At 37.1% G+C, this 21534-nt stretch overlaps 1 protein-coding gene across 1 annotated transcript in view; it reads left to right on the top strand.

The window, feature by feature from the left end:
- STRN3 (striatin, calmodulin binding protein 3) overlaps positions 1–17356 on the top strand; it is a 40877-nt gene extending 23521 nt beyond the window's left edge. Inside the window, exons 9-17 of the mRNA XM_009876352.1 lie at positions 3876–4009; positions 7488–7663; positions 7785–7832; positions 10279–10400; positions 11932–12099; positions 12322–12462; positions 13911–14018; positions 15037–15123; positions 15240–17356. Of these exons, the coding sequence (XP_009874654.1) occupies positions 3876–4009; positions 7488–7663; positions 7785–7832; positions 10279–10400; positions 11932–12099; positions 12322–12462; positions 13911–14018; positions 15037–15123; positions 15240–15409 (1154 nt within the window). The 3' untranslated portion in view covers positions 15410–17356. The remainder of the gene's footprint in view (positions 1–3875; positions 4010–7487; positions 7664–7784; positions 7833–10278; positions 10401–11931; positions 12100–12321; positions 12463–13910; positions 14019–15036; positions 15124–15239) is intronic.
- Positions 17357–21534: the final 4178 nt, after the last annotated feature.

Genomic DNA, 21534 nt, shown 5'->3' with positions numbered 1-21534 from the left:
ACTTTCCCTTGTTATATTTCATTAAATTTTCCCCGCTCAATTTAATAAGGACTGACTTTGAGTGCCTTGTTCTGTAGCACAAGCACTGCGCTACACTTCAAATAATGATTGTCCACTATTTTCAAATACGCTGTGCCTTCAAATTATGTTTTCATGCTGTTTAACATGTTCATATGTTTTCAGCTTATCAGTCTAGTTTGGGCTTTATTCACGGAGACTTGTAGAGTGAATATCTCTACCCCCATATCTGCTAACTGTAGTTTCTTCATAGCTTCTAAACTTGAATATTAGAATGTAGATTTTACTGTTTGACGAGAAATTCTGTCCTGAATACTACGTGGCTTTTTGAGGTATTGTCTGTAGCATATGGTGCAAAGCTGCAAGCAGACAAGCTTGGTGTTGTATTTGGATTCCTTCTAGGTCTGCCTTTTGTTAACAAGGCCAAATACTTCATTACCATAAAACACAGATTTATTCAGCTGTATTTCGTATTATTTATTCAGCTGTATTTTAAAACCAGACAGCTTTAGATTTTCTTGCTGGGAAACAGTAGCCTATGCTGATGAATGTTACTAAGCTATTGTAAGGTCTATGCTCTGGTCCTAGATGTTAGAATTCTGAAGTGTAGTGGTTGATAATTTTGTTTTCATGTAGAGAATAAGTGTTACTAAGTTCCCACCTTTTTGTTTTATTGAGAGGAGGAGGAGGAGGTTCAGGGTGGAAAGTAAGCTGTGGTTCTAATTGCCTGAGAGTGTGCCTTTTCCACCTCTAAAGGTGTGGGGTTGGTTGGTTTGGTTTTCTTTTGTTGTTATTAGTTTTGGGGGTGTTTATTTGTTTTTAATTCACTCTCAAGTGCCCGTTTAAATGTGATTAGAAAATTGCTGTGCCATAATTACGCTTCATAGTTTAGGCCTTAACAAATTGGGGGTTCCATTTAACTGTATTTCACTTCCAGAAACAGAATCAACTGCAGCATGATTCTTCATCCAATATATTGTACTCAGAATTATTATTTTAATGAGTTATTTTTCTTTCTCAATATCTGTTAGCTGGCGAGATTGAGAAGAAAAATAACAGCTTGAGCATTAACTGCTGCATTTGATGTACCATTTATTGACTTCCTGGAAAACAGGGTTAAGATGTGCCTCTCATACAGTAGACAACAACAGCATATATGAACATAGATAAATGATTAGAGATTAAAGCGGTTCCAGTCTCTACAAACATTACTGCTTGGTTTTGACTTGATGATGTACAATGTCACGAACTTGAGGGTAAGAAGCGTTTGTTAGGATTGGCCAAGCAAATGTTTAACCTCTGTGGGTTTTTTTTCACCTAGTTTCACCTACAGAGAAACTTGTACTGTCTCTTACAGTTTACTTGATGTTTATTAATTGCAAGATCGGTTAAACGTATACATATTATGCTGTGAGAATAATATTGCAATGTATGTTAGAAAACGATTTGGATTTTTATTTAAAGGTGAAAAGCATTCAATAAGTTAATTTATTTAGCTATCATTTGTGTATATCTATTGATGCATTGTTTTTGATCTGTGGAGTTGTGGGTCTTTATTTTTAGTAGCTGTAACATCATGCATCTTTCATTGTGTTACTTTTCTGCCTTTTTGTAAAAAGAACTTGCAACCATTTTTAAAACTTGTTTGAATATGTCTTACTTGAATAAAATGTGCTACTAAAAAATAGTTATACAAGTGTTATACATTCAGTATTGAGAAATATACTTCTAAGTTTCAGATAGCATTAGTTTTGGAGCTTTAAATAAAGGGATATTCATCTCTTGCAAATAAAGCTTGATAAGTTTATAATTCAGCCTTTAATGTGGTAGTGTTTTTTGGTAGTATATTCTTTGTATCTCCTTCTATACTCAGCTCAGACACTTTCACTAAGAAATCAATCCTTAGAAATTCTGATCTCATCTAATAAGCGTATATACCCTCTCACCTTCTCAAAAAGATCCCCAAACCCAATAATAATGGAAATAGGTGAGAACATGGAAAATTATGAGATTTTTTTTCCCTAGGAATCTGGCTTTTTCTGAAATGTGAGTGGTTTGGAATAGTCATATTGAGGCTTTTAATAAAATATTAACAGAAATGAGAAGTTTATTCAAATAAGGGCATTGTAAACTATTTTTGGCAGTTAATTTAATACAGCATTGTGATGAGTTAAGACCTTTGTACGGATTGCGAATGTTTTAAACATAGAATATGATTTGCTTTTTTTTGTTCATGCCGTTGCAGGAACAGCAGTCTTTATTCTTACAGAGATGATGTTCTGTGCTAATAGGTTACATTTTTTAACAGGACAGTACTTCTCAAGTATTAGAACTTGTTTTATTCTCAAGAAGTGATTTTTTTGACCTAGCTGGGCTGTCTCCTCTTTACGGAGCCATAGCAGTGGTGCCCCATGTATGTAACTTTACACCTGATCTTAATTACTTTTCTTCAGCAGACTGTAACTAGGTTACCATTCAGAGAGTGGCAATACAGAATAATAAAGATGCATGTTCAAACCAGAAACGTGTTGATTATTAGTCCTCTCGTGTTGAACTCTTTTTGTAAGCGGAGCCATAGCAGTGGTGCCCCATGTATGTAACTTTACACCTGATCTTAATTACTTTTCTTCAGCAGACCGTAACTAGGTTACCATTCAGATAGTGGCAATACAGAATAATAAAAATGCATGTTCAAACCAGAAACGTGTTATTAGTCCTCTCGTGTTGAACTCATTTTGTAAGACAAAAACCAGGATATGGATGTTTTTCAGATCTGGAAACTATTTTCTCTGACTTTCAAGGTTTCTGTGAAAGGAGTAGAAACAAGGAATAACATCAAAGTGAGACCATAGCGCGCTCTGCCAAATCAGAAGTCAAGCAAGTTTAATTTTTAAAGATGTCAAGCACAATTTAACTTACTTTGCAGATATTTACACTTACTAAAGTTCACACATAGCAGAAGTTTAGGTACTCTGCCTAATAAGTGTCCCAGTTTTTGCACAGAAAGCAATACTGTTAAGGAAAAGCAGCTTCTAAGATACATTGAAGTATTACAATACTTAAGCCTTTATTTGTATTCATTACTGCTAAACAGATATTTGTGTACAGAAGGAGATACACAGAATTTCTGAAGAGTGTAACAAATGCAGGTGAATATTTGAAACTTTGTTATTCCAATGTGAATTCAGAATGAATGGTTATATATAATTTATATTCATTCTAAACAATAATTAACAAAAATGTTAAATTTTAATTTGGAAAGACATAGCTAGCTAAAGCTAAATATCAGTTGAGTGTATTTTGAATTAGCATATAAAATAATATTGAGAAAGTAAGAGGGAGAGTGAATGAGTAACAGATGTTTTCATGTTGATCTTCTGAAAAAAATCAAAGTAGAAGAGGTGTTTTGCGGGAGGCCTTTAGCCTGAAAGATAAACAATACTTACGCATGCAGGTAGAGATATTTGACTAATATAAAACGTAGAGACTTATTTGCAAATAGATAGAAGGCAGATAGTGGGGTGTAGTGAATGAAATGTTTAGGTGAGAATTTGGAGATGTGGAACTGCAGTGTAAATAGTGCCCGTCAAGTGACTAGTCAGTAGTGTTGAACACCTGTAAAGCAAGTTGAAATTAAACAGCAGATCGTGATACAAGAGTTGTGTATTTCATATATGTGTGTGTGTTTGCACATGTGTGCGTGTCTTCATGCTCTTTTGTTTTTTAGCTGGGACAGTGTGTAGTAAATATAAGTTCTGTTGTAAACTCTGCTTTGCTTTTAAGCGTTGAATAATGCAGTTTTTCATCTGTTTGAATTATTACGTTGAGACTTAAAGAAACTATTTTGTTCTTTGTAGCTGAGCCAATAACGTTTCCACCTGGAGGAGGCAAGTCATTTATTATGGGTTCCGATGATGTGTTGTTAAGTGTACTGGGCCTTGGAGACCTTGCAGACTTGACGGTAACAAATGATGCAGACTATAGTTACGATGTAAGTGCAATTTTATATTAAAATTCTTTATACAGTTTAATCAATAATAGTTGGGTCTCCTCTCCCCAACCCCTTTACGTTACAGATACAGGGAACAGAAGTTTCATTAGCAAAAGCTATTACTTGGGAGAAGGAGGGAGCTCCTTATGAAGGGCTAAGTAATCTGGGTAATCAAAATTAAGTGAGGTGACTTGTTTGTTTTCTACTTAGATAACTTAATTCAAATTTTGTGCTTGGAGGAATGTGTTATGATGTAAAATACAGATTGATGTCTTAACTTGAATTCATTTGATCAAAAATGGCAATTCTACACTGAGAGAGAGTATTGAGAAGTCAGGGCAGGAAACACAAATGTTGATATTAACTGACATTTTTTCTCTCCCCTTTGTGTTTGTACAGTGTTAATAGCATAGATTTGGTATGGTGGTATATTTTAAGTGTAAGCTTTTTAGGGTCTATTTTTTTATTATAATCCAGAATGTTCTGACATTCCTTTGACCATATTCGTTAAGCTTACTACCAACAGAGTTATATGAATTTTTCGTTGGCTAGTAACGTTTGATGGCTGGTTAGGGAAGCACGCAGGTAAGTCTTACATACTGTATCATATTTCAGGTGTTTTGTGGTTTTGGACTGTGATTGTTTTTCATAATAAGGTGAGGTACCTCTCTGATTCTGTCACTTTTAAGGTTAGATACACATCTCCTAACTATGCTGTAAGGAATCCGTTGACTGCAGGGGCAAGGAACAGCTTCCTTCCCCCGTGTCTTTGTTTGTTTAGCTCTGGTGAAGTTTCTTTCAATCTGGTTTGGTGGTTTACAAGGCAGGATGAGTAAGTTGCTTTCCTGCGTTCCCATACAGACCAACAAAACTAAGGTAAAAAGGGATTTTTGTTAGGTTAGATAGAGCAAATATCATAAAGCAGGCATTTCCAGTTCTGTTCATTCTACTCATCTGTTTAGCAATTTGTTGTGGTGCGTGATTTGTATGCCTTTTATTGTGCCCCAAGTTTAAAGAGATTGATGTCCTAGAGGTTTCCTGGGGTACGTGAAACGTTCTGTGTCTCCTAGACCACATCTCCTGCCCAACTCCTGTGAAACGTTGGTGGGTGGTTTCAGGACGGGGGACGGGGAACAACAACTCTTGCTTTTGGTAGGCCCTATTATTCTAAGCTTCTGCTCTGTGGCTGTTTGACAGGGGACTAGGATCAAGGATTCAGCTCATCCCTCTTCATCCTGTTTAGTAAAGTCCACCAGAGTTCAGGGAAAAGGGAGAAGGAGCTGGTGAAGCTGTGTGGTTCCAGTCCCACAACTTCCTTTACCTTTTGGCATTTACAGTAGAACACTAAGACTCAGTGGGGCACTGTGGGTCCTTGTCTTCTATTTGGAGAGTCTTTTGAGATGTCACACTTCAGAACATTGATTGACAGTGTCTTATTTTACTTCTGTTCCATTATACCCCTGGCCCATTTTTGAATATCGCATTTATCCTTTCTAATCAGCAAATCCCTTTTCCAAGTCTTTGGCTGTGTTTTTCTGGTTTGTTTGTGGGATTTTTGTTGGTGGATTTGTTTTGGGTTGGTTGGTGGTTTTTTGAAATACACTGCTAGTTAGCTTTTTTTTTTCTTGGAGTTTTCAAGGATCACTTTTTGAAGATGTGTCAATTCTCTTAGTCTTGCAGTAAGAATATCAAGATGCATTGGAAATATGGATAAGGAAAAGAATTAAACATGAAAAAATATCAGATTATATGTAACTAGATTTCTAGGAAAATGTCTTCTAAAATAAACTAAGGTTTTAAAGCTATACCTAAAATAGGACACGTATCTTGCTTTTGGTAACTTCTGTAAAAGTACCTTTAGCAGACTCCTAAATTGCTGAAAACAAAATTACAATTGCAACAGCCAAAAAAGATTTAATGAACTCTTTCTATTTTTTTTGAAAAATAAAGATGACTGTGTTCAGTCCTGGTTTTCTTGAATGACTCATCACAGCTGTAATAGAAATCAATGGTGATGGTCGCACCCAAAGAATCAAGGTCTTATGTCTAATCTGGGACATAAAAACATGTACTAAAATTAGCTGTTGCTATTTCAAATGTTTGACTTTAATTTCTCCAAGTCCCAGATCACCACAAGTGCATGAGACAGAATGAGTTACCCAAGTGGATGGATATGTTACATAATGAGAATTAGAAATATTGAGGGAGTCTGCTAGAAGAATACTATTTTATTCTTTCTGTCCCCCTCCCACCACTTCAGGGAAGTCAGTAAGTATGTAGCTTGGGCTGAAATATTTCAAGTTTAGTGCAGAACTCCAGAATTCCACTCCATGAAACAAAATACTATTCTTTTTATGAAGGGGAAGCTTGTATATAATATGGAGTGTAGTGTGAAATAACTTCAGTCTCAATAAAAATATTGTCGTATTCAGTATATTCTGAAGGAGGAAGATTGGAAGTAAAATGCTTTGTTGCAAAATGTATTTTTTGTAAACCCCCTTTATAATTACTTGAAGGGAAGAGAGAAGTACCTGCGCATGTATTTCCTCTTATGTTGGAGGCTTAGGACAGGTGGGCTGTAGTCTTTTAAAGGTCTGCTCTCTGTATGATATAAATTGTATTCAGAGCTCTAAATTGGTCTCTTGCAGTCACTAGAAGAGTTGCCAGAAAACCTGGTGATCCTTCAGTTACCTATAATTAATATCAAGCAGCTGTGTCCTTGTTTGTCCCTAACCTTTGACAAACTGTAATTTTTGTATTTTAGCCTAAAAGTCTATAGGTGAAGAGTATGAACACAATATAGAGTACGTTCACAATATATAAATGTAAAGTTTATATATATCATTTCACATAGTAACTAAATTATTTTCTCACAAATATATTTAAAACTCATTAAAGACTTCATATTTGTATGTAATGTTATTTTTTAAATCAGTACAATTGTATATTGAAATTTGGATAACTTATTTCTGTGTACATACCTTCACTTGTAGAAGTATTCGGGTTACTCGTTTGAGGAAGATCACTCACTACATACCTTAAGCTCCTATTTATTGTGTTTAAGTGATAAATGAGCTTTTGACAGTTGCAATCTTTTCCTTGGGTGCAGACAACATGATAAGCAATGAAGCCTTTATCTTCAGGGAAGGAGAACTTAAGTAGCAGTGTACAAAAGGATTAAAACCCGTTTTTGAAAATGATGCTACTTGTCTGTGTATCCAACATTGCACTCCATTCCACTCTGGGATGAAAGAAACTATTACAATAGAAAAATTTGCAGACTATCTCACGTTGCCAGAAAGGGGAGTTTTAGATGCGTACAGACAGATCAGTAGATAAATTTAAACTTAAGATGGAACATGTATTAGCTGAATAAAAAAAAAAAATTTCCTAAAATATGGAGAGATACATATTATGCATGTTTTTAAACCCAGCATAAAATTGCTGCTTTCCTTTTTTTCGTTTGTTTTCCTTTAAGCTGCCAGCAAATAAAGATGCCTTCCGAAAGACATGGAACCCTAAGTATACGCTACGCAGTCATTTTGATGGAGTGCGGGCATTAGCTTTTCATCCTGTAGAGCCTGTGCTGGTTACAGCCTCTGAGGACCATACTCTAAAACTTTGGAATTTGCAGAAAACAGTTCCTGCCAAAAAGCAAGTATATGGGTTTTCGTGAAACACCAGTTGTGTTTTAAATGCCTTTGAAATTTCTTAAGCTTTTAAATGTTTTTCAGTAGAAGTTTCACAGAGTGACAACTCTTCCTTTCTGTTTCAGGAGTGCCTCTTTAGATGTAGAACCCATCTACACATTTAGGGCCCACATGTAAGTGTGTGTCGTAATTAAGGCATGGTGAATGTATTGTTGTTACCTCATGGATTCATAAGATGCTTCAGTGTAAAAGCCGCAAATGTATTCTGGTTTTAGGTTGTGTGGGCGAGGCCCATTATACTTTGTAAAAACAGGTGAATACTGAGTTACTCTCGTGACTTGCACAGTCCCAGAAAAACGGGCAGTGGCAAACGACGTTAGTTGCAATGGAAAGGAGAGGTATTGGAGAGTGATAGTGAAATCACCTGAGTGATGCCTGTGCCTTGGACTGCGGATTTTGTATATTATATGTGGAGAAGATAAATAAGGTAGAATTTATTAGACTTACATAGTATATTCAGATACAGGTCTGAGAAAGTCCAGGGTGCAATCATCAGGACCGGAAGAAACACCCTCTTGAGTCTAGGTTCAACAAGTGAAAAATCAGGAGATCGAGCAAGTGACTAAAACAGTTCTGATTTTTTGAGGGGCTTGAACAAGAGTAAGAAATAAAATTTCACTGCAAGGATAGGCCATAGTAGTAGATAGGGCATGGATATTAATTCATGCATTTGCCTCTCTGGGCTGGGGGAACTTGGAAAACGGTGAGATATTTGGTATAATCAAAAAGTTGATTAACAGGTGAATAAAGTTTTGATAGCTATAGTCAGTTCTGTAGTGTGAATTCCTTTCGCATTTCACGTTTACCTCTTTTGTGTGTAGATAGTGGTTCATTACACACCATAACAAATACTCTCATTTCTGATAGCTGTCCAGCCCAAGACGGTGGGAAAACAGATTGCACAAACTAGTCTGAAATAAAAAAGCTCTTTCTTGTGGCCGATGGTGACAGCGAGCTAACGTTAACATTAAACATTGTTAGTAAAACTTGTAAGTTCAACTGGGACTTGTAAAAGTCTTAATGATTTTTAAACTCGCATTAACTGCTTTATAAACACCTGAGTTTCAGTTGCTAATTTTGAATTCTGCTTCCTTCCAATAAGAAGGCAAGCCAAAAATGTGCAGTCCCAGCCCATAGCCAGTCACAGTAGTTTGAGTGTACTTTGCTTATATAACTAAAGATCCAGTGTCCAGCCCAGTTAGCAGGTAAGACTCATGAGAGCTCTTGGGTAAGCGTGGAAGTGGGGTAACACTTCCTGTGCTGGCCTCAACCAGGAGGAGGAAAAAATAAATAGATTAGTAGTTGTATTACAAGATCTACATATGCTATCGTTACCCTTCTTCTTCCCTTAAGCCATTTACCGGGTAGAATGTATTGTCTTATTTTTGCATGTATTAGCTGAAGTGTAAAACATTCTTCTCTAGGACTGGATGAATAATTTGTTCTGATGTTTAAACACAAGTGTTCTTTTGAATGATAGAGGGTCCAGTTTGAATTCTCCTTCAGATCTATGTCTAAACTTGGGATATTATTTGGACTTTTGTTACTGAATACCAAAAAGTGAGGCTTGGGGATGTTTTGCTGCAGAACTGATCTCTGCCCTGGGACTTCCAGTCAGACTAGTAACACAGTAATTTTACTGTTTTTCCCCTCACGCAGGCTTTGAGCAACATTGCTTTTCAGCCCAGCTTTGTTCTCCACTTTGCCAGATATGTAGATGGATTCAACTGATAGTCTTCCTTTTCGTTGTCTTCCAATATGTAATTCTGGTTTGCTTATCTGCACTTAAACAACTCCTTACATCCTGAGCACAGCCTGGCAAGTGAGCCGGGCATCTAATTTTAGGGATATTTTTTTTTTACAGTATAGTTAAACCTGACTTAGTAGTGTGTCCAGAGAAGTAGACTTGCTTCTTCCTTTGGGCTACACTTTGTGCTTGTCTGGTATCACGGCAAACAGGTCGAAGAGGTTAAACCAGTAAAAGTCTAACCTTGGCCCAAAAGTACTCTTTCCAGGGGCACTTTTCTGAACCAATTTACTGGGGCACAGGTTATTGTCAGTACCAAAAATAGGATGAGGAAAGAGCTGGAGGAGAGGGCTACAACCACCTCGTTGGCACAGTGAGCCACTCTAAAAAACTCACCATTTGTAGGAATAGATAGTGTTGCTTCTGAGAAATGAGATGGTGTTCTTTGAATTGCTTGAATTTGGATAGTTTTAGTTCAATTGTTACAAATATCTTGATGGAGATTGGTAGTACTTGTTGAGACTTAAAGGTTTTACAGAATTATTTCTTTGGAGTCAGAATTTCTTTTTAACTGCTTAATCTGATCTCTTGTTTTGTTTTTTGGTTTTTGTTGTGGTTTTTTTAAGTAGATAGTTAATTTTTCACTTCTATCCCGTAGGTCTTTGGAGTCAGAATTTCTTTTTAACTGCTTAATCTGATCTCTTGTTTTGTTTTTTGGTTTTTGTTGTGTTCTTTTTTGAGTAGATAGTTAATTTTTCACTTCTGTCCCGTAGGCAGTATAAATAAACTTCTTTTCTTCTGTCTTCCCTTAGTGGACCTGTATTGTCATTGGCAATTAGTTCCAACGGAGAGCAGTGTTTCAGTGGTGGTGTTGACGCAACCATCCAGTGGTGGAACATGCCTAGCCCTAACGTGGATCCATATGATACCTATGGTAAGTACCTTTAAAAAGATAAAAAACTTAGGACCATTGTCTTCAACATTAATTTTCTGCTTGGTGCTAATCTGTTTTCTAGAGCTTTTGTGAAATGTAACTGCTGTTTATCCACTCAATTATGTTTTCACTTTTCAGGTGTGTTAAACAATTATTTATTCCCACTTGTGTTGGTGACTTACTTGTGTAGAACTGTAATAGGAGGGCTGGCAAATTCTGAGGTTTAAACAGTAAAGAAAAAATCATAACTTTTTAAAGAAATATGCTTACTACCTTGAACTAAAATTCCAAATTTTCAAATTATTATTTATTTCTCCTGATAGGAGTTTCTCAAAAAACTGATATAAGTGTACTCAAATTCTATATCCTATGTTTCTGATTTGTATGTCAGTTCCCATAACCAATGTTTCTAAAATGAAGGAGCTAATAACTGCTTAGAAAACAGGGCATCACTCTCCTGTCATTGATGGTGATCAGTGTTTGGTGTTTAACATAATTGTAAGGGTGCAGTTCTATGGTTCACTGAGGTTTTAATGGGACAGAGTCAAGAATTCTTCGTCTCTCTCTTGAGTCACTGTAATGAGAGAGCTAATACAGCCCTCAGGCTGCCTAATCTGTGGCAGTGAGATGAAGAAGGAAGGGAAGCAGTGTCCTCTTGCACTGGTTTAGGAAAACTGCTACACCCTGTCCCTTAAAAGCAATATATAGGTCAAACTGTGTCCCAGCTAAAAATTTATTCAGTATAGTCTAATCACTAAAAATGACCCCATTTGTTCATGCAGGTAGGATCGTTGGTGTAATGTTTGTCCTCCCTAAAGCAAGACTGATTCGTTTCTACCTTTTCTGCAAAACTAAACTTTAGTGATTTATCTGGCATTATCCCTTTCCATTTATCTTCTTCTCTCACTTCTCTACTCAAGCCTGATAGTGAATAGGTGAATAAACCCTCTGTAAAACAACCATAAACTCTCAGGAAGAAGAAAATAAGAATGTGTTTCCCTGATCCACAACAGAAATCATCTTGTTTTAATTATTATTGTGCCCAAGAGTTTTTGAGTGTGCCTGTGTCAGCAAAGTATGTCAAGTAAAAGCAGCGTTAAGCGTCCGTGTACCAGTGGATAGCTGGGTGGGTTGGGTGTAAGGGCTGTCACCAGGCAGCTCCAACAGGGTGAATTTGGAGGGAGTAAGCAAGTGCCTCAGAGAGGAGGTGGTAACAATCATTCTGGATAAAGGGACGTAGTTGTTTGTGGATGTTGTTTTGTTAGTTGGTTTGGTGGCAGGGGGTGGTGTGGGTTTTTTTCTTTTTTTTTCCTTGTTTGCTTGTTTTATTTTTCTTCAGAAAGATGGCAGTGGTTCTGCAAAATTACCTCCTCTGTAATGTTCTAGCTGTTGCTTAAACAGGAAGGGCTGGAGGGGATACATGACAGGTATATGTGGAATTTAATTTATACTGAGGTGTAAGAAATACTTATTTAATGTTTCTTCACTAAAACAGTTTCATTTCTGAACTTCTTTTTTTTTTTTCTTCCAGAGCCAAACGTTCTAGCTGGCACATTAGTTGCTCACACAGATGCAGTCTGGGGTCTTGCTTACAGCGGTGTAAAGAATCACTTACTGTCTTGTTCAGCAGATGGCACTATTAGATTATGGAACCCACCGGAAAAAATGCCCTGTATTTGCACTTACAATGGAGAGAAAGGTAGGGGTTTGCGGTGGTTTTGAAAATCTGTAACGAGGCAGCTGATGTTGCATCCAGGCTCATTATCTCCATTTATCAAAACGTATTTCTAATGAAATGCATTACTTTAAAGAATGGAGTCAATTTCTTCTTTAAAGTATGAATATAAAACAAACTAAATGCTTAAACTTGCAAGAATTTAAATGTTTCACTCTTTCTAAAGACATTTTCCTCTCATTCTAGAGCATGGAATACCTACATCAGTTGACTTCATAGGTTGTGATCCTGCTCATATGGTGGCATCTTTTAACACTGGCAGCACAGTCATCTATGATTTAGAAACATCCCAGTCAGTGGTAATGCTTTCATCACAAATAGAATCCGGTAAGCAAAGTTCTTTTATATCAAAATATCCATCTCGGATGAGGTACTTTTACCAAAGGTTTCTCATACGGTGAAGTAAATGAAAAGGTTCCACACCTCTCCTGCCTCGTTTGGAAGTTGTTTAGGTTCTTAAAGATGCTTGGAACAGACATAGCAGATAAGCTTAGCAAAATTTGAAAGCAGTAAGAGATAGTGAAAGCAAGGTTTTGTTCTCTAAGCTAGGGTTTCTCAAGATTCAATTGTCTGAATTACATATTAAAACACAGGTTTTGTTACATAGCTTTGACATGGAGGATATTAAGATAAGTAAATAAGTGAATTAAGCAGAATATTCCTTCATTATAGAATTCTGCACAGCTTGTGATTAAACACTGTCTCCTGTGGAACCTTTAAAATTAGAAAATCCGTTGCTACAAATAAGGTGCTACAAGGATGAAGCTGTTCAAGAATTGAGTGTATCTGTTGAAACTCTAGATAGAGGAGCCTTCTTTTTTGAACCTATAGAAGTGTTCCATAAGGAAAACCTCCAGTTCCTGCTCGTTCTTTACTGTGAAGTGAGATCTAAAAGAGTAATGCGAAGGGAGAATTTGTTTCTCCTCTCCAAGTAGTCTAGTTTACTTCGTGATTATACTTACAGTGTTAAGTATGTTTTTATAGAAATACTTCACAGATTACAAAACTGTAAAAGCTGTCTGCTACATAGCTTTTGCAAAAACTGGCATTTACAGTGAGAGAGAATATTGGAGAAACACCTTTCTTAGTTACAAGAGAATCTTAAACTCAATCAGCAAAAATCAAGCACAGAAATAAAGGGGATAAGCCTTAAAACACTGTCATACCAAGATAAGAAAGTGTTCTAAAGTATCCTGAAAACTTCTAAAGAGATTCTAAACCATTCATTGTATCTTTAAATTGAAATAAGACAGAATCTAGTGGGTCAGGTTGACTTGATTTCTATATTTTTTTTTCTTTGCCAAGCTATATCTTTTCTGACGTGGTATGAGGTGTGTGCTAAACATATCATAGAGTCCTAGACTGGCCTAGGCTGGAAGGGACCTTAGAGATCATTTAATCCAACCTCCCTGTCATGGGCAGGGACGCCTCTCAGCTAGATCAGGCAACACGTGGGATGCCACAGTTTCTTTCTGCCTGGTTGGTGCGGCGCTGCAGTACTTGCTTGGTTTGTTTCCTGTCTATCTCAAGAATCTTTAATGTGTATAAACCACTTGTACAGCTTTAACCTTAGGGTGCATTGGCTAGAGTCTACCTGGCTTGGTCTCATCCTGTAAAGCAAGAACCTATTATTTATTTCTTAGGAGATTCATTGATGTGTTTTCTAAATTGTTAGTTAATGTAGTAAGCTGAAGTGTAGTGTTAAAATATGCTCATTTTAACTTTAACCCTTTCTTTAAAGCAAATAAATGTATTTTTTAAAATTTTATTTTCAGGTGTACAATCAAATACTCATATTAACAAGGTAGTAAGTCATCCCACACTTCCTGTAACTATTACAGCACATGAAGATAGACACATCAAATTTTTTGACAACAAAACGGGTAAGGATAAAAAGAATTTATGTGCATGAATGTGTTTAAAGTAAATCTGAGTGGACATAGGGAGAATCCATTTGTAAAAAACTTACTAGTGTTGCAGTTTTACACAATAGAGAACTTTTAATATTTGTAAGATTAAATGTCTTCAGAACCTATTGTGTGAAATAGTGATACTGTTGCAACTGTGAATGAAGAAAAAAGTTCAGAGTGTTTAAGATGAAGGATGATGAGGAAGAACTGAAGATCTTAACAGGCTTAAGAGCAGGCAAATTAAATTCCATGTGGATAATTGTGGAACGATACATGTAAGGAAAACCAGACTTTATATTATAAAAATAATGGGCTGCCTTCTTTATTCAAGGTAAAACCTTGAATTTATAAGAACAGGTTGGATGAAAATGCCCGTTGGTTGCTTAGCAGTCAGATCAGCAAAACGAGTGTTAGGAGGAAGGAAAGAAAGTACCAACAAGAATCATTATTAATACCTTTGTGTGAATTCTTAGTGTACTCCAGTTTCCCTTATCTCAAAAAGGATATAGCCAGATTAAAATGTTTCAGAGAATGGTTAAAAGGATGATCAGAAATCTTTCAGTAGCTTTTAGCTTCCTCAGGAAGAATCTTCAAAGCTAGGTAGGCTGTGGGCTGTGATTCTTCAGGAAGACAGACACGTTCTTCATGTTGGTCGTGGTCTTACAGGGATTTATTTGCTCTCTTTTCCAATGCATGAACACCCAGTCGTTTTAGGATTGGTCTTCATTATCATTGCTGCCAGTAAAGATACCCGATGGATAAAACAGTGCTTGCAATGGAAATGCATTTTGAGTGTTGTGTGTCATTTACCTGTGCGCTTATACAAGTGTCTGCAGTTGAAACGTAGCATTTTCTATTGTATTGTACCATTCAGACCTTATTGGAATCTACGTAAGTGTGTTACATTTAAGAGGATGGTGCATTTAAGGGGAACATTATTTTTAAAAGAAACACTTCTTCACAGGAAATTGCCTGTTTATTTTGCTTTTAGGTAAAGTGATCCATTCTATGGTTGCTCACTTGGATGCTGTTACAAGTCTAGCTGTAGATCCTAATGGAATCTATTTAATGTCTGGAAGTAAGTTGTTGATTTTTTTCATATTCTCTATGCTCCATAAATTTTGCGTTTTTGATGCACTCAAGTGTGCAACAGATCTAACTTTTGTCTTTTTTTTTTTTTCTTTCCTTAAACAGGCCATGATTGTTCCATTAGGTTATGGAATTTGGACAGCAAGACATGTGTGCAAGAAATAACAGCTCATAGGAAAAAGCTGGATGAGTCCATTTACGATGTAGCATTTCATCCATCAAAAGCGTATATTGCCAGCGCAGGAGCTGATGCCCTTGCCAAAGTGTTTGTGTGACAGCAGAACAAACCTGCGTCACAACAGCAGGTCTGTTTGGACAAAAAAGAGGGAATGCGTCACTGCCATCTATGATAAGGTTACCGATAAGACACTACATCTGATCTGCCTGGGTGAAGGCTCTCGGGGGGGGCAGGTATAAGCTGGTGAGAAGTCACCACGTCTGGAACAATGTCAGGCTCATTCATTTAACTGTAATTACTGTATTGGGGGGAGGGGGGGAGAAAATCAAAAAAGAAAACCAGTATTTGTAGCCTTGACTGGATATGAACTGAGCGTATGTCTGTTCTTTAGGTGTCTTTAAGCAAACGTGGAGTCTGATCTTACAAAAGACTTTTATTTTGGACTCTGTGTGCTGCCTTAGGGTTAGGAATGTGGTGCTCTTGTGGGGGGAAGTGAGCTCCAAGAGTAGCTTTCTTTTCATCTCTTAGTAATCTTCTGTTTATCAGTTGAATGCCACAGATTCCCCTTTTAAACTTTTATTTTGCTTTAAAGAAAAGGAAATTTAACTTAAAATATTTTAGCATTAGTTGCACAAAATGTTTGGATAAAATTCTAGTTTTTATAAGTCTTTTTATATATTTAGCCTGTCACAACAGTGCTCAAGATTGTATTGATAATGTTTTTCTGCATTATAGAACCCTAAAACACAGAGATCTCACTGACCCGCTGCCGTGTAACCACACTCTTCCCTTCTTTTGCCTAATACAGCTCAGCTAAGTCCTTGCATAAGGATGCTAATTCATCATCATCGCATAACTGTCTTCATAAATAAAGGACTGTAAAATGTGTTCAGATGAAACACGGAGGGGTTAACACCCCCAAATGAACTCTTAAAAAAAAATTTAATCTTGGCATCCTATCACTATGTGATATTTTGTACATCTTACTGTATTTACGAGTTTATTTATCAAGGATTACCCATCTTGCTAATGGCCTATTGTTATTTATTTCACTTTTTGTTGGTCTTTATATCCTTTTATGTAGTGTGTTAAAGGGCCCTGTATATCTATTATGGCACTCTTTGAACAGTTTGAAATAGATAAAAAACTGAGACATTTGATAATTCTGAAATTGCAAACCAAGAAATTGTTTTTCCTCTGGTTCAGTACCTGGAATGGAGTTGATTCCAAAAAACAATCTTGTTTCAGAACTTTTGGAGTGAAAATTATTTTTATTTGTGTTTCAAATAGAACACAAAAGTAGTTGATTCGAGATTCATAAATCTGCTGTGTTTTGACTAGTTATTCCCTGCTTTTATTTTATTTTCAGATGTGCTTCAGTTTATGGTGTAACTAAAGATTTTGTTTGTGTAATGCATGATTAATACAATAAAGTATTTTTTCTAGTCTTCCACAGAACTTTTCTGATCAGTTTGCGAGTTTTGATGAGTTTTGTAAGGTTTCTGTTTTACAAACTATGAATCAGCAAATTTTTAAGATTGTACCACATAGCAAAAGTACAGCTGTTGAAAAATAATGTATATAAAATGCATATAATAAATATTAAATGGTGTACCTGTATGTTACTGTTGGCTACATTATTTTGTGTTGCACAGTTTGAAAATGTCATTCTACAAATGACTTAATTAGGTCTCAATTTTAGCAAAATGACCATTTGTTTATTATGCTTATAAGCTGCTTTGCTTTTGGAAAATTGTAATAGTTGTCTGGATGTCAACCAACTGTTCAGTTTCAAGCAGCAGTACCCACATATACGAACATGTTTCCACAATATTTTTAAAGACTTTTACAAGAACAAACTGGAAATTGTTGTTGTATTCTTAGACATGATATTCGCACTGTTTTTCACCATCTCTGTATATGAAGTGATTCTCAAGTGATTTAGGAGCCAGAAAGATACTCTTTTTATTCCAGACTGCCACTGAATCATTATGTTGAATTTAAAAAAACCCAAAAACATAAATTTCCAAATGGTTGAAATTTGCCCCTACGTAAAATTGTTACCTATTAACCTGTGTCCGTTTCTTCACAAAACCCTCCAGTAAAGAGGATGCACAGAAGGACAGTCCCAAATGGTTGAAATTTGCCCCTACGTAAAATTGTTACCTATTAACCTGTGTCCGTTTCTTCACAAAACCTCCAGTAAAGAGGATGCACAGGACAGTCTCTTTGCCAAAGGCTGAGCTGGAGGTTGATATTTAGCATCTCTTGGATGAGCCACTTTCCTGAAAGTCTTATCGGCAGAAACAGAATGCCACAATATAAATCTTCCATGTAACAGTATTATGCTTAGGTGTAAATTACCTTGAGCTAGAACATGTTCCTATAAGTGGTTGTCACTGTTATTGTTCCATGTAAGTCTCCAGTTTTGCAGTGAGAATGTATCTCATGCCATCCTGTGTCAAGCAAATTAGATTTTTAAAAAAGAAGAAAGGAAAAAAAAGGTGCTCATGGTAGGCAGAATATTGCAGTTATATTCTGAAATTAATTTTGTTTTGGTAATAGTGTTACTTTGTTCGAAATGTTACAGTAAATTATAATTGTATAGAAATTGGAGAATTTTGTCCTTTATCACGAAGACTGAGGTGAGGCCTTTCAGTAACTGCTTGTAGGACACTAAGACTTTTACTTCTGAAAGTAACATTCAGCTGATTTGCACTTTTTGTTCTTTCCAGTCTAAAGCATTCAACTAATCAACAGACAAAGAGAGTATTTGAATTTTATTGGAAGTAATTTCGTAATTGCCTTTTCTGAAGCCAAACATTGTTTCTGGCAGCTTTTCCAGACTGCTGCATTTTAATGCTTAAATGAAATGTGATTGTTTAATAAACATTGCCATGCATAACATTTACTTTTTTTTTTAATTGTATTAAAATCAAAATGGTAAAACCAAAAATATTTGCTTATTTTCATTAATTGAAGTCTTAATGGTCATCTTAGTTCACTCATAGTGGTGCAGATGCTGTACTGAGGCTTTGTTTATTGAATTTTGACAATAATCTCTAAAACAATCTTAGTTTATTTATTGTGGGGCGTAACATGCTAAAATCTTTATGTTTTTATTTTTTAGAATAGAAGAGCTGTAATATTGGTGATGGGGAAAAAATGACAGTGCTGAAATAAATGTTTTCATTTACCGAAACTGCCTCAACTTAGAAAAGGAGTGATTTGCTTCTCTTTTGTAAGAAGGACCCAAAGACTGGCACTCAGAACCTGAATGGAAAGCTATGTAAATGCGTTTAATAATACACTAGCTTTTAGGATATGATTGATTTTAACAGACGTACTCCCCGTCTTGCTTTTAAAGCAGTAGGAACTGCTGTAAGCAGATGAGTGGTGACTGGAGTCCAGCATAAGTAACCATTTGTATCTACGTAAATACCAAATACATCTGAAAAAGGATGTAACAAGCCTTGATAAAGGATCTTCCCTAATTTAGAAATCCTAAGGAAGAATTTATTTGCCAGGAGACAATAGGTAGATTTTTATCTAGTGGAAAAACTTTGTGGGCTTAAGGACGTGTTAGCAGAGGCAGTCCATTTTTCCTGTGTTAATGGATTTATTTTAAAACTGGTAGCACTCTTTGCCCTGACATACTCTTGTTACTACTTTTTTCTCTAGCACTTCCCCTCTCTAGTCAGTGGAAAACTTCTGGGTCACACAGTGCTGCCTGCTCTTCCTTCTGGGTGCCAAATCACATACAAGGTGTCTCAAACAAATGGATCCCAGTTGAGCAGCAACTGGTGTCTTTGCAGGGAGACTAAACACACAGATAAGGTGATCTGCTGAGAAAGTGGGTGTAGTTGTGTTTGGTTTCACTACAGCGCTTGTTTATATATACATGCACGCACACACACTTTTTTTTTAAGAAATTATTTACAAGAAAAAAAGTTACAAAAACAGATAGCTCCAGAATTGTTTCTGAATGCTACATCTGAGGTGAGCATGAACGGTTTAAGTTCCATACTTTAATACTTGCTTTGTTGATGCCTGGAGAATACACATCCTAAATGTCAAAAATACATGGCTTTGTTTTCTAATTTTAACAGAAACAAGTTTTGACTAACCTGATAATGGAAAGCAACGTACTTTGGTTTTAGTCCTCTTTCTTACCTGGATATCTTGATGGCCTTCTATAAGCAAAGTCATCCAGACTTTCTGAAAGTGGACAGATAGCAACAAAATACTTGTATTTTTTTAATATTTACAGAGTTTGAGGAAGTTCACTGAACTCTGGTGAGATCTGTAGTACTCTAGGTTGTAAGGCTCTTGTTTTCAAGAATGGCTGAAGCTCTTCAGTGCTGTAAAAGTCTCTGCTGAGGACGGTAAACTGAAAGTTGATGTGCGCAGTAGCTATGGTTTAATTTCTTTAAATGCACATCAAACTAATGTTGACACTTAGGTGTTTGTTTGGGGGTTTTCTGTGATCTAGAACCTTATTAGAACAAGTTTTTAGTTTTATAAATATTGATTGTCATACATGTTGAATTTAGAATTGATAGTATTTCCTACGGAAAGTTCATGTCCAGCATTCCAGCTGATTCGGGCTAGTTCCCCTGAAGGAAACTAACTGGAGAGGCCGGCTGGTGTCTAGCCCTTAGCCATGGTAGAACACTGACAGTGGCTCAGAGCAGCGCTAGAGCGTTTAATCTGACGGCAGAGTTCCTGCTTTGAATGTACAGAGTAACGCTAGATTTCTAGCATGCTCTCTGAACTGGAGGAGATGGAAGAACCAATTCCTATGAGCATGTGTCCCCACTTGAAGTTCTCTTCTGGGAACCTAAAGTGTTGATGATTGTTAGCGTCTGACCTCCTAAGAAATAGCAAGTGGCAACTTTAGCCATTTAATAATTTCATACACAAACAACATACACAGTTGTTGGAATATCTGTTGTGTTCTGTTACTTAAATCTTACCAGTGCTAGGGGACTTTTGATGCTCTCATTTTAAATTCAAATTAATTTATTACAGAATTAAAAACTTTCTAAACTGAAGGATCACTGCTGTGAATTTATATATGTATTTATAAACCAGACTACAGGTGGGAATTTAGTAGTGATCTTGTACTAGCTGTGCGAGTTCAAGGCTGCCGCTTTTAAACCGAGCGTTACTGGGAGCTGTATCTGTGTTAGCCAAGTCCAGAAATACTGATATTGCCCCAGTCTTTATAAACAGTGTTAACACTTTGAAAAGTGATGGTCTTTCAAATAAAAATAATGCTAGCTTAATTATCTGGCTATCACAGAACACGTGGGCTGATATTTATAACCTCTGAAGGTGAAACACTCCCTTCTACTTCAGAGAGTACTGGAGACCTCAGAATAAAAATTCCACTTGGTGATCAGGGAGTATTTGCTTTTGGGATGTCTTTGACTTGAAGGTATTGGAAGCCCTTTCACGTGAAGGGAGTGCACACCCGTAAGAACGATTTGCAGCTCCATTCCCAGGTTCCTTTCTGACAAAAATAAATAGGACTGGCTATACAACAACTTTATTTAAGTAGTTTTCAGCATAACTCGAGCTTTTCACAACTGTGTTTTGATAACGTAAATATTTCTCTTCAGTCTTAAGCACTCACTAGTGCTAGCTGACTTGCTAAATTCCTTCTCCCATCTGCTTTTGTCTCTCAGTTCTCAGCTTTTCCTGAAAGCCCCAGAGGCTTTGAGAAACCCGTAGCTCGCGTAAGCGTGGCTGGTAATGACCTTCGGTCGTGAAGCCAGGTGTGAGCTGTGGGAACAGGTGTGTGTTTCAGCTCCTGAGGGTGCCCTGGCGAGCTGTGCACAGGGGCTGGTGCCCACCTGCAGCGGGCGGGCAGGGCTGACGAGACTCGCCCGGCCTTGCTGTCCGCAGAAGGGAGCCACAGCTGCTTCGGGGCTGGGGGCAGAGCGGGGCCCTCAGGAGCAGGGCGGGAGAGACGTGTTCCTCGCTTCCTGCAGCCATCTTGGTGTCCCGGGAGAGCTGCTCGCCTTGCCCGGTGTTGGTCACATCCCCGTGAGGTGTTTCCGGAGGCTTCTTCCAGGCCTCCACCAGCAGCTCCATGTGCCCGGCGACTGCCGGGAGCCGTCGCTTCTCTGGCCGCCAACCTGGGAGGATCTGGGTGAGTCTGAGGCTGGGGGCCGTGGGGGGGGAAAGGACAGTTTGTGTCTGGGGGGGGCTGGGGCT

Source organism: Apaloderma vittatum, unplaced genomic scaffold (genome assembly GCF_000703405.1).
Source record: "Apaloderma vittatum isolate BGI_N311 unplaced genomic scaffold, ASM70340v1 scaffold10889, whole genome shotgun sequence".
NCBI classification, from domain to species: Eukaryota; Metazoa; Chordata; class Aves; order Trogoniformes; family Trogonidae; genus Apaloderma; species Apaloderma vittatum.
This window is presented reverse-complemented; position numbering and strand designations above follow the sequence as displayed.